Consider the following 13,977-nt stretch of genomic DNA (forward strand, 5'->3'; position numbering starts at 1 on the left):
ACAAAACCATAGCTGGAACACCATTTCGTGGATTAATTCTCATTGTCACTACACGTAACCCCTTCCGATAAACATGGTCCGTAGAGTATTGGCAATCTCTAGAATATTCAAAGTTGATACATGCCCATACTCTCCACTACATGCTCGTTAGTTTTTCTCATAGAAAACAATCACGTTCAACATTCTTGTTTGTTTTTGTTCGAGATTAGAAAAGTGTTTTATCCAATTAGCTCTCACATGGATATCCATATTTCGCCTTTTCCCAAGATGCATTAAAGTGTCTCATCTTACAGGCATCGCCCACCTGGTTCTGATTCAAATGAAAGAAATAATGGGTCGCCACGTATCAGCGAGAAATTGCAAGGTGATGAAAGCCGAGAGATAGCAATGGCTCCACGTCTTTTGTCCCACATTTTGATGCACCTAAATTATTTTCCATTCAAGTGCATGATATGCGGAGTGCTTTCATTCCATCATTATGGGGCTTTTAACTTCGTATAAATTCCAATGAGTAAGGCTGGTAGTTGGCATCACAGAATATTGTATTTCCCCTCTTGAACTCTCAGGTCTCAACAAAAATTTAGACCATATAATCAAATGGGGTTTTCTCCAAAACCAACACCCAGGAAAGATTTCCGATCCATTACATTGCCATGCAGATCACATCCAAGCACCTACAGAATCGAGAAAGTGCTGAATAAAGTCAAAACATGGGAGTCCACATCATCGTTATCGAATCCATCTGCAGAAATCATTTGCAGCGGCGTGTTTCAACTGACGGAGTTGTATGAATGTTTGGATGACCTTGTCAAAACATGTCCTTCCAAAACTTCGTTAGATTCCAGCAATCAGAACATGAGATGGACGGATGAGTTACTTGATGTATCTGTTATTTTCAGCAATATATCTGATCTCATGTTGCAGACAAAACAACATGGGAGGGATCTTGGGTGTGATCTAAGGAGAAATGGTGGTCCCGGCATCGACAGCATCATTGAAAATAACACTGCCTTCAGAAAGAAACTGAGAAGAGACATTAGAACGTCTGTAGCTAGTCTGAATCAATTGGATTACATGATTAGCTACTATGCCTTGGTAGATTTTGAAAACAACCATCTGATATCGGTGATCCGAGTGTTCAGAGAAGTTAAAGCATTCACCGCTGTTATTGTGCAATTGTTGTTGAAATTCTTGGCTATTCCACTTTTGAAGAGAAGATCGAGAAGCAGATGGACAGCAGTCTCAAGATATATATCCAAAAGTAAAGTGGTACCAGAAGAAAAAGCTGACACTAATATAAATGAGTTGCAACACCTTGATGCTGTGCTATTCAGATACAGGACAAGTAACAAACTGGAATTCATCCAAATCGTACGAAAGAAACTAGAGGAATTTGAGGCTACTGTCGACGGCATCAACTCTCACTTGGAATCAATAACGAGGCACCTTATTACAACCAGTACCTCTCTTCTTAACTTCATCTCTTTCTACTAGCCAATATATTATCATTCTCCTGCAAAGATCAAGCTACTTGATCTCCAAATATTAGATGATGGATAGAAGCTTTTTGTTTACATTTTTTCAAATTATCATGTAAATCTTATACATTTGTTGAGCATAGAGTAAATATTGTTATATTGATACACCCTATCAATATTTTTTGAGCCAGGCTTGTGCATTGGTGTTGAATCAACTCATAGCTGTTGACTTTATATTTACCAGAATATTTTTTTTCTTTCATTTGAGATTATTTTGAATATTATTTCAAAAAATGGTGGTTTTTGAAAATCCACCACTCCACCACCGATTATATTTTGATAAATATAGCTAGGGGTGGTCAAAAATATCCGCATCCGAACATCCAATCCGAAAAATCCGAAGATCCATCCGAAAATACCTGAAAAATCGGATATCGGAAAATTCGGATACCCGAAATTCGGATATCCGGTGTTTCGGATTCGGATACAGATATTAAAATGTGAAAATTTCGGATATTTCGGATATCCAAAATATATAATATAAAAAATTATTAAAATAGTTTTAATGCAATGGGTTTTTCATTTGAAATTCAAAAACACAAATTATTAACTTTTTTACTTGGTACGCAAAGTGAGGATGGTATAAATGTTACATTTTTTATGTTGATTTTAGTAATTTGAGTTTGATTTCTCAAGATCTTCAGGTATCATGAGATAACTTGCATTTAACCGGACCAAATGAAGTCTTATTATACCTAACAAATGCACAGAAACGTTCTTGTTCTTGGAGGGTTTATTTTCTTTATTTAAAACTAATGAAATTCGGATATCTGGTTTAATATCCGAATCCGTATCCGAAATTTCGGATATCCGAATTTCAGATATCCGAAATTTCGGATACGAATTCGGATATCAAAAATCAACTATATGAATTTTCTGATATCCGGTTTTGAACACCCCTAAATATAGCCCCTCAATCTTCATAATCGCTACAATATACGCAATAATAGTGGCGACAACTAAAAGTCCAAGTTGTTGCGGTCGCCACACTTGCTTTGTCGTTAATACTCCAAAGGTCGCCGCTAATGGACTATCGACATTAATTGTGTTTTTTATTTTTTTTATTATTTAACTTAAAATTAGAAAAAGTAAAACCAATATAAACATATAAAAAAAATGTTACAAAACATTATTTGTAGAGAAACAGTTGAAACATTAAAATTTAATAATATAGACGCCATCGGATCATTACAAGAAAATTTTGTTTGAACTACCAAAAATTACCACAAACGTATTTTGTTGGTAATTCCGTCCGATTTGAAACAAAAATAAAATTTAAGAGGAACCCAACAAAACTCCAACAAAATACCAAAGAACATAAAAATCATGAAAATTGTGTAGGAAAAGCGTCATAAATTCCAACAGAGTTCCAACGGAATATTAATTACATTTAAAACAAATACTATTTTATAGGAATTTCGTGGAAATGTTAAAGAGCGGGAAACTAAAATGTTCCTTCCTTTTCTTTTTGTCTTTCCTTCGTTTTCTTATAAGTATTATTTTAGTTATATTTAATAATAATTATTTTTAATATGTATATATATATATATATATATATATATATATATATATATATATATATATATATATATATATATATATATATATATATATATATATATATATATATATAGGTTTAGGTGTTCAAAGTAATTATTGTGTGATTGTATACATAAATGTAGGCCAATCATTCTTAAAAAGGTATTAGCGCAATGTTACCATATAATTAATTTTATCCCGGGTTAATTAAAATTTGATTGATTTCAATAAAATTCCTAAATATCAGGCTATTAAATATGGATTTTATCAATGATAGTAATATATATATATATATATATATATATATATATATGCATCATACACGTTTTATTCTATTGCATAGTGATCGTTCATCATCTTCATATCATATTTTTAATTATTATATTTCGTTAATGGATGTATGTTGTTCATACATTATTTATTTTTTATTGTTGACTAATCGCTCATCATACGCATATACTTTTTGTTCTCTTGATAGTGCTGACTGATCGTCCATAAGATGCATATCATATTTGTTCTTTTGATATTTCATGGACGAAATTCATATTTTGAATTATATTTGTGTGATTTTCAGAACAAAGATAATGTCTATAACAATAACAAGGACCTTTCTGATAACAATGGTCAGAATGTCAAGCAATCCAATGTGAATCAAGATTTGAAGAAAAGAAGAAGATGTGAGATTTGTTTTGGTGTTGGTCATGATAGGAGGAACTGTCCTCAAGTATTGGTCAAGAGAGAGTAGATGCTTATTTCGTCAAGATGTATTAGAAATTGAATAATGTTTTAAATTTAGTCTTATCAGATGTTATGAGTTTTATTTTAGTCTAATAATGATATGGATTCATGAATTTTAGGGGTTTATCCTTGTAAGTTTATGTTTTCATTCAATAAATATTAATAATTTTCATTTTGAGTTTGATATAATTTCATACATTTTGTTATTTATCGTATGCTTACAGATATGTTGTTGTAAATGTATTTTGTTTGCATATTCGTATAGAATAATTCTGCGTAATTGTGTTATACCTAATGTTTTACGCAAACATTCTGTTAGAATGGTTGTTAATAAGATTTGCATAATGTTAATGTGTATTACAAAATTCAGAATAAACAAAAGCAAAATTTAATGTATGTTTTTAAATGCATTTTGTTTTTCTATTCGTATAGAATAATTGTTCCTAACTGTGTTTAAATTAATGATTATGCAAAGATTCTGTTAGAATTGTTGTTATCAATTTTTTACAGAATGTTAATTTGTATTATAATATACAGAACAAACATGAGAAAAATAAATTTATTGTAATTCTTGTTTCACCTATTATGACAGAATAACAGTCTGGTATCTTTACACCTCTCAACAAAAAGGAAAAGTCGAACGCATGCTACACACCTTAAATAATACCATTCGTACTCTTCTGTTTCATGCTCGACTTCCTCCCACATTCTGGACCGAAGCCCTCTATATGGCTGCTCATCCCTTTAATATCCTTCCTTCTACTACTCTCCATAATGTCACTTCGTTCTATAAACTATATAATAAGCACCCCTCATATGATCACCTTCGTGTATTTGGATGTCTTTGTTATGCTCATATCAATTCCTCTCATAAACTTGACTCGCGATCAACTCCATGCATCTTTCTTGGGTATCCTATCAATCATAAAGGATACTGTTGTCTTAACTTTGACATCAATAAGATCATCATCTCCCGTCATGTTGTCTTTGATGAAACCATCCTTCCTTTTGGTTCGATGACACCTAACCAAGCTCCTTCTTACACTTTTTTTGGAGGATCCTTCATCTTCCCATCCTCTATCTACTACCTTAACTCCATATCTTTCTCATCCTCAGAATACATCAACTGAGAATGTTAGTACTACTCCTAGTCCTATACCGACTCCTCCTGTAATACCCCGAGTTCAGAAGAGCAAAGTTCAGGGTGCTTTGTGTAGATATGGAAGAACGACTCAGCGAGTCAATAGGTAGACTCGGCGAGTCGAGTCGCGGATCTGGTCATGTGTTAAGTGACCAACTCGGCGAGTCGGAGGTTGGACTCGGCGAGTTGGTGCTGAAGAGAGAAAAACCCTAATCTTCGGGGTTGCACCTTATTTAAAGGACTTAATGTCACACCCCAAAACAGGAACGACGGAAACGTTCTGGGGTGGATGACGTCATGTCAAGTATCACAACATATGCAGTATAGTAATCAAAGTACAACAACCATTGCATTAATAGTAATTGTTTTACATGGTTTACATTACATAGAAAACATCAAGTAATACAAGTAATAATATAGGTGTAGCTTGGTACTAAACTATCTTCATCCAAAAGCTCCTGGAATGTACCTGTCTAAAGCTGACCTGAGAATACAAGTTATTTGAAAGCGAGTATCAGCATTTTTACAAATGTTGGTGAGTTCATAAGTATTTAGTGTCATTTTATCCAAATAACTTGATATAAGTAGTAGTTTTAAGTATACAATGAATTAGAGTCCTTTCCAGAAAATCCTATATTTTCTAATTAAAAGCAGCCTTCTACCAAGATTGGACAGAGGTATGTGGTAAAAAGAAAATTTTCCTCAACGCTATCATTATCAAAAAGTGGTATTGATTTTGAAAGAAAGTAGCAGAATATCAGGGAAAATAACATATGCCTTAGCAGTGAAGACTGCTGACTAAGGCAAAAAGAAATCATAGACTCCAGGAGAGTATCGAATGAACGGTACACCTGGCTCAGTCTAACAACAGGGAGAAATAGACCCCAGACGGTATCAAATGAAAGATACGTCTAGCAAGGTCTAAAAACGGTGAACACAGACCCCAGACAGTATCAACTGAATGCTACGTCTAGTGTCTAAAAATAGTAAATACAATGTTAAAAACCATTACCTAAGGCCATGAATTATAAGGTAACCCCGAGATACTCGTAACCATACTGATAGACACTGGAGAACTTGACGCCCTGCAAGCGTCAGTGTAAGTGTGACATTTGTCACCCCTTGGCTTGGTAGGCCGTGGACTGTAGCTAGCAGTCAGGGTGCGGGGTGTCAATCCCGTATAGATCTATACACACAATGTCCGCTCTCCCTACAAGAGACTCTAGTTACCAACTTGACAACAGAGAAGGCCGTGTACTGAAGATGTATCTCGTGTAGTGAGATCTGATGTAAAATACTGGACTAATGATAGAGACTCACAACTGAACTGACTAATGTAAACCTATATGTCTATGCTTGTTTACATAATATATAACTAATGATCAAACGACCTTCGGACGGACATCCGATCCCACCAGACCACATCTCAACGAAGAAAAGGAAATAGGCCGAACAAGCCTTCCTAAGTCCTTTAAACATTATTTATATATATCTATACAAGCATAGGCATACATTTAACAAATAGGAACATTTAACGAAGTTTAAGCGTTTAACGAAGTAGAAGTGTTTCACAAAGTATAAGTGTTAACAAGTAGGAGCGTATCGTGAAGTAGAAGCTTATCGTGAAGTATAAGCGTATCGTGAAATATAAGCGTATCGTGAAGTAGGAACGTTAATAAGTAGAAGCGTATTACGAAGTAAAAGCATTTCACGAAGTAAAAGCGTATCACGAAGCAGCAGCATTAACTAAGTGGAAGTATAACGAAACAGTAATATCTTAAAAAGTAGGAGTGTAAAACATGGAAGAAAACTTCGGTGAAAACTTTGGAAAACCTTTATACTTAAGAAAATCATGCCTTGGTATTCTTTATAAAATAAGTTTGAAAACCTTTAGAAATTCTTTGGAAACCTTTCATAAACAAGTTTTGAACGAAACTTTGATAAAACATTTTGGGTAAAGAAATCCTTTGTTTAACATACTGCCGTAACAGGATTTTAAGTAAAACATACAGTGTGAGGAATAATTTGAGAAAAGCTTTGTACAAGTAAAGATGTTTTGGAAGACCATTTACAGTATCATACTTGGTAAAAATAGTTGACAGTGTAATAAATCCTTGTGCATGCGGGTTATCAATCACATGTGATTAATATGATAACTGGCATGTTTAACTTGTATCCCCTCCCATAAAAGCATGTCAAAACATTTAAAAGGTTAATTCAGGGGTATGAACTCACTTGATGTAAGTGGATCTGACGAAGGTGCCGGTTGGGTGCTCGGTGTCAAGTAATGACTTGAACACACTTAGTGACCTATTAACATATGATAATATATGTTTACATACAATTAGTAAATATAATACTAATTAATTACGTATACACATGATAAAGTGCGGAAAACACTTTGATTAAGTGCTATGGGTGTCCCGGGTAACATTTTAAGGGTGTGAATGGCCTAGATAGGGAGTTTACTCTTCTCTTCAAGAGTAAAATCTTTATAGAGTTCATGGCCCTAGGACTAACTCCCCATGAGTTTACGGCCATAAACTCATGGTGAGGGTGTTCTAGGATGCCAAAATGTCTCATATCACTTGTAGATTTATGCTAGATCCAAATATAAGGCACATGAGTGGATTTAAGGCATCTAAAAGGACCAAATAGGAGTTTACGACCCTAAACAAGGAGTTTACGGCCGTAAGCTCCTATATGTATGTTCTTTTGGTGTATTTGTCACACCCCCAAACCAGACGGCGGAAACGTCCGAGGGCTATTGTGACTCAATTGAATACAGTCACAATGAATATACATGAAACATAACATCATACAATATCGAGCATTGGAATATTACAACTGGTAGCGTTTACATTCAGTACATTGATCCATAATATTACATGCTCAAAAGTAAATTGTCCGGTACTAATTAAGACAACAACAAGACGTTACTGAGTACATTTTTCCTTTTAGATTTACCTGTTACCTGAGAATACAAGTATTTTGAAAAGCGTCAACATATGAAATGTTGGTGAATTCATAAGTAATGTTTGAAATATAGTGGTTTGTATTGCTTTGAAAATCACCAGAAAATCCGATATTTTCTGAAAAGAACTTAGTATAAAAAGTGTGAAGATCCGTAAGTATGCTTGTTTGTTTCTATAAATGTAAAAGTACGGTTTGTAAAACTCGGTATGTAACTCGTAGGTGTATTAATTGAAAACCCTAGGAAAACCCGATGTTTTCCTAATACTTTGCATCAAATGGTTTATGTCTTGTTATTGCGTTACGACAGGTGTATTCGTTGAGTCCCGGTGACGTTGGATTAATTATGGATTGTGAATTGTTATAAATACACATTAATGAAAATGACTAGTTGACAACCATACAAACAATCCCTAAGGCGTCGCTCGCACTATTCACTTAATCCAAACACCCGGACTTCGTGTAGCCCCACAACCGAGGAGGAAAAGAGGGTGCGAAGCCTCGATATTTTCCGTAAGTCGTTCAAGGCTATCGTGAATGCGAAGGGCCCTTAGCCCGAATCACATTTGGTGAATTCTCGACTTTACTAGCAGCACCAGAGGGCCCTTGGGGTCCAACAGCACAAAGCCTGTAAAAGTCCTTTTACACGAAATTAGGTCATATAAGACCCAACTACATGTAAGCGAGTTTCCTTCGGGCCTAAAGATCATGTCATTGGGCTAGCTAGGCCCAACAAACACGATTTGAAACTGTTGGGCCCAAAGATGGTGTATCGACGTCTGGTGTATTCTCACGTGTGTATTGACTTCCTGAAATTTCCACGTGTGTATTGAAGTTTCGTCGTGTTAGTAATTTCGGATTCATTATTGATTCGAGACCGAATCAATTCGTTTGAATACGATTTTTGGTGTTGAAGGTGTATTATAATTTGCCGATAGTCGAGGCGCTAGTATTTCATCATGACGGATTTATTTTTTAAAACATTAGGATGTTTCATTATTGCAGCCCCTTTCTTTTGGATAATTTACACATATAACCCTTTGTATAAAATAAATTTCTATTTTAGTCCTCAAACCATTTTTCTTGACACTTTAGTATCAAAACTTGTAGAAAAGTTATTTTTCAGCTCAAAGTTATTTGAAAAACAGTTTTAGTCCACCAAATGAAATTTTTCTCGGCTGAAACCCTTATGTTCGCAGTTTTTACACTTTTGGCCCAAAATAGAAAATTTTTGCATTTTTGGTCCCTTTTAAATATGAAAAGCATTTTTAACCCTTGAAATGGACTTGGAGCATTAGTAGTCCCCTATTTTATAGAAAATCACAGTTTCAGCCCCTCTAATTTGAAAATCTCGCGTATTGGGCTTTATTGGGCCGAAAAATTCATTTTTGGCCCATTATGCTTAAAAATTTCACATTTAATCCTTCAAAGAGAATATTTCCCGAAAAATACCTTATTGAAACTGTTTTGACTCATTTCATCCATCAGAACTTGTATTTTGTCATTTTGGGCCCTTTAACCTTATATTTTTAACATTTTGAGTCTAAAAAGGGGATTTTTAGCCCAATGAGTTCATATTAACCAACTTGGTTATTTTTCTAGAAATGATTTGTGTGTAATAATATGTTTAACACTTGTTTCATACATCATAATGCAAATCTCGATTTTAAGGACTTTTTGACTAGTTTCAACACCATAATCACATAAGAACATGTAAACAAACATAGAAATCATACAAAGCATACATATACTCATAGATCTACACATTTGCTTGTATTCCCCTCCACAAAACTTATAAAAACCGAAAAATAGGGGGTATGAAGCACACCTTTGGGTGTGGTTTCGGTTTTGGAGGAGAATGGAAGAAGTTTAATGTTGTTTTCGGCCCTAGCAACTTCTTGAGGAGATTTTCGGACTTAGATGGTTCTAGGGAGTTAAACCATAAATTTTTATTAGTTAAGATGAGAGGTTTGATAAATCAAGGAACCTAGATCATAGATTTAAGTATAAACTTACCTTGGATGGTAGTCCTTGTGAAAAATCTCCTTGGAATGACCTTAAATCTCGAAAATTTAGAAGAAGGAGGGAGGAGATGTTCTTCAAAACTGAGAGAGGATGAAATGAATTTTTGTGAGTGTATGTGTGTGTGTGTGTGTTCGGCCGAGAATGAGAGAGAGGGAGAAGAAGAGAGATCTTGAAGTGATGTATGCATTGATATATGGGACAAGATGCATGGAAGACCCTTGAATAATTGTGAGGTGGCAAAAAAGGTCAACTCTTCCTTTTCTTTGGGCTTGGGCCGAGATTGGAGAGGGGAGAAGAGATTTTTGGGATTTATTGCCCCTAAGCCCATATGGGAGTTAAGTTGAATGATTGTTGGTCCTATAAAATAAAGTGAGATTTTTATACTTTGTTGGGCTAGTTTAGGTTAATTATGGTTCATAATATTTAATTTATTTCATTCTAGGCCCAATATGGCCCAAAATGTTGAAATAAATGAATGTGGATCCAATTAGAGCCCATTTAAAGGTTCTAATCCCATGATAGTCAAATTGGAAGCTTATTGGTCCATTGAGTCCAATAAGGAAGTCCTAGCCCAAAATGGACCTAACAAGAACTTCTAGGGTTTCCAATTGCTTGTTGACTATTTGTAGTACTTGTATGGTGTATTCGATTGAAGTTTTGTTTTCATAGAGTAAGCATCATACATGCTCTGAAGTTTTTGATTCTACATTTTACTTGAGTGTAGTGATTACAAGACACAGAATTTCTAGTTGTGACATCATCCCCCCGTTAGATGGAATTTCGTCCCGAAATTCTGTTTGAAAGCTAGATTTGAGAATGTTAGAATAGGTGAGGGTACTTTTGCTTCATTTGGTCTTCACGTTCCCATGTGAATTCTGGCCCATGCTTCGCGTTCCATCGTACTTTCACGATCGGGATGCGACTTTGCTTAGTACGTTTCACCTCCCTGTCCATGATTTCAACCGGTTCTTCAACGAACAGGAGATTCTCGTTAATTTTGATCTCGTCAAGGGGAATGACGAGTGTTTCATCCGATAGACACTTCTTTAGATTAGATACATGGAACACGGGGTGTACACTGTTTAGTTCTGCGGGTAGTTGCACTTTATACGCCACTGGACCTATTCGGGCGACGATCTCGAAAGGTCCAATGTATCGTGGGTTTAGTTTTCCCCGTTTTCCGAAACGAATACCTCCTTTCCAGGGTGAGACTTTCAACAGTACTCGATCCCCGACCTGAAATTCTAAGGGCTTTTGCCGTTTATCGGCGTAGCTCTTTTGTCGGTCGCGCGATGCTTGTAATCGAGCTCTGATTTGAACAATCTTTTCTGTGGTTTCATGAATGATCTACGGTCCCGTTAGTGCCTTGTCCGATGTATGTGTTTTTACTAGTTGGGTATCACCCACCTCCGCCCAACATAACGGTGATCTACACTTACGCCCGTATAGTGCTTCGAAAGGAGCGACCTTGATGCTCGAATGGTAACTATTGTTATATGAGAATTTGACTAAGGGTAAGTGGGTATCCCAAGACTTACCAAAGTCTATCAAACATGAGCGAAGCATGTCTTCGAGCGTTTGAATGGTTCGTTCACTTTGACCATCTGTTTGTGGATGATAAGTGGTGCTCATGTCGAGATGAGTTCCTAGTGCCTTCTGGAGAGATTGCCAAAAACGTGAAGTGAACCTATTGTCCCTATTCGAGATAATAGACACTGGTACTCCGTGGAGTCTCACAATTTCTCGAATGTATAAACGTGTCAATCTTTCCATATTTTAGGATTCCTTTATGGGCAGGAAATGGGCAGATTTCATCAGTCGGTCGACTATTACCCATATGGTGTCTAGTCCATCCGACGTCTTCGGTAGCTTGGTCACGAAATCCATAGAAATCCCCTCCCATTTCCACTCAGGGATTACCGGTTTCTGTAATAACCCTGAGGGCTTCTGGTACTCCACCTTTACCTTGGCACACGTAAGGCACTTACTAACATAGGTGGCAATTTCCACCTTCATGTTGGGCCACCAATAGTGTTGTTTAATATCCAAATATATCTTGTCTGAGCCGGGATGAACGGAGTATCGCGTCTTATGGGCTTCCTTCATAACTACCTCCCTAAATCCTCCGAGTTTAGGGACCCAAAGACGGTTCATGAAATAGCATACTCCATTCTCCTTTGCTTCTAGGTTCTTGTCCATTCCTCGCAATGCTTCGCTTGCTCTATTTTCCGTCTTCATGGCCTCTGACTGGGCTACTGCAATTTGAGTGGCTAGGTGAGATTGAATGGTTATTGAGAGAGTTTGCGTACGACGATTAGAGTACTCCTTCCGACATAATGCGTCAGCTACCACGTTGGCCTTGCCTGAGTGGTACTTGATCTCACACTCATAATCGTTTAGTAATTCAACCCATCTCCGTTGCCTCATGTTCAACTCCTTCTGGCTCAAGATGTGCTGGAGACTCTTGTGGTCCGTGAAGATGGTGCACTTCGTACCGTAAAGGTAATGCCTCCAAAATTTTAGGGCAAAGACCACGACTCCCAATTCTAGTTCATGGGTCGTATAATTCACTTCGTGTGTCTTTAGTTGGCGGGATGCGTAAGCTATCACCCTTCCACACTACATGAGAACGCAACCTAAGCCCTGATTTGACGCGTCACAGAAGACCACGAAATCTTCCGTTCCCTCCGGTAGTGATAGTACTGGGGCACTACAGAGAGCTTGTTTTAGGGTTCGGAATGCGACTTCTTGTTTGTCCATCCATTTAAATGGTACGCCCTTTTGTGTAAGCGAGGTAAGTGGCTTGGCGATCTTAGAGAAGTTTTGAATGAATCTCCTATAGTAGCCTGCTAGACCCAAGAATTGACAGATTTCCGTGGGTGTTGTCGGGATTCACCATCCTTCAACAACTTTGACCTTAGAGGGATCCACATGAATTCCATCTTGGCTAACTACATGACCTAAGAAGTTCACACTCCGGAGCCAGAACTCACACTTGGAGAGTTTTGCGTATAGCTTTTCCGATCGCAGAGTTTCTAGGATTTGTCGGAGATGTTGGCCATGCTCTTCTTTGCTTCGGGAATAGACGAGAATGTCATCGATGAAGACGATGACAAAGTTGTCGAGGAATGGTCGACAGATCCGGTTCATCAGGTCCATAAATGCGGCAGGGGCATTTGTTAGACCGAAGGGAATTACGACAAATTCATAATGTCCGTAGCAAGTTCGGAAAGCGGTTTTTGGAATATCCTCTTCTCGGACTTTGAGTTGGTGGTATCCGGAGCGTAGATCTATTTTAGAAAAATAACTAGCTCCTTGGAGCTGGTCAAATAGATCATCGATTCGTGGGAGTGGGTAGCGATTTTTAACAGTAAGTTTATTTAACTCTCTGTAATCAATGCACATTCTAAAAGATTTGTCCTTCTTTTTGACAAAGAGGATTGGAGCTCCCCATGGCGAGTAACTAGGGCGGATGAATCCCTTGTCCAAGAGTTCACTGAGTTGGCTGGACAATTCCTGCATTACAGCAGGAGCTAGCCGATAGGGTGATTTAGCGAGAGGAGCTGCTCCAGGAACGAGGTCAATTCGGAACTCCACTTTTCTCTCTGGGGGTACTCCTGGAAGATCTTCAGGAAACACGTCTGGGAACTCACATGCTATGGGAATGTCTTGAATGTTAACCTCTTCCTTGATTTATCCACTATGTGAGCCAGAAAAGCCAAATTGTTCTTTCGTAGATGTTTTTTTTGCCTTGATACACGAGACGAGGCGAAGGTTCATGCTAGGTTTGTCTCCGTAAATTACTAGGGTTTCATGATTAGGAAGGCGAAGGCGAACGGCCTTCTCGCGACACATAATTTCAGCATGGTGGGGCCTTAACCAGTCCATGCCAATAATCACATCGAAACTCCTAATTGTTACAGGCATTAAGTCTATTCGAAAGACGTGTTGATTGAGGGTTAGGGTACATCCGATGTAGATTTCCCCGGTGGATTCGGTTTTCCCATTGGCCATTTCCACCGT

General features: G+C 37.2%; 2 protein-coding genes across 2 annotated transcripts in view; both read left to right on the forward strand.

Annotated features, from left to right (window-relative positions):
• The first annotated feature begins 515 nt into the window (after nucleotides 1–515).
• Nucleotides 516–1,661, forward strand: LOC111910722 (uncharacterized). The gene has a single exon (XM_023906549.1). It carries the CDS (start codon nucleotides 598–600, stop codon nucleotides 1,492–1,494), a length of 897 nt encoding a protein of 298 aa, XP_023762317.1. The 5' UTR covers nucleotides 516–597; the 3' UTR covers nucleotides 1,495–1,661.
• Nucleotides 1,662–3,469: 1,808 nt separating this feature from the next.
• The window catches only part of LOC111910712 (uncharacterized), a 37,123-nt gene continuing 26,615 nt past the window's right edge, over nucleotides 3,470–13,977 (forward strand). The window contains exons 1-4 of the mRNA XM_052771171.1: nucleotides 3,470–3,475; nucleotides 3,652–3,801; nucleotides 3,935–3,946; nucleotides 4,040–4,169. Coding sequence (XP_052627131.1) covers nucleotides 3,470–3,475; nucleotides 3,652–3,801; nucleotides 3,935–3,946; nucleotides 4,040–4,169 — 298 coding nt within the window. The remainder of the gene's footprint in view (nucleotides 3,476–3,651; nucleotides 3,802–3,934; nucleotides 3,947–4,039; nucleotides 4,170–13,977) is intronic.

The sequence above is a fragment of the Lactuca sativa genome, chromosome 4 (assembly GCF_002870075.4).
Source record: "Lactuca sativa cultivar Salinas chromosome 4, Lsat_Salinas_v11, whole genome shotgun sequence".
Taxonomy (NCBI): Eukaryota; Viridiplantae; Streptophyta; class Magnoliopsida; order Asterales; family Asteraceae; genus Lactuca; species Lactuca sativa.

Bases quoted from the DNA above. Each gene is read 5' to 3' on its own strand.
- LOC111910722 (XM_023906549.1), top strand. From the start codon at position 598: ATGGGGTTTTCTCCAAAACCAACACCCAGGAAAGATTTCCGATCCATT.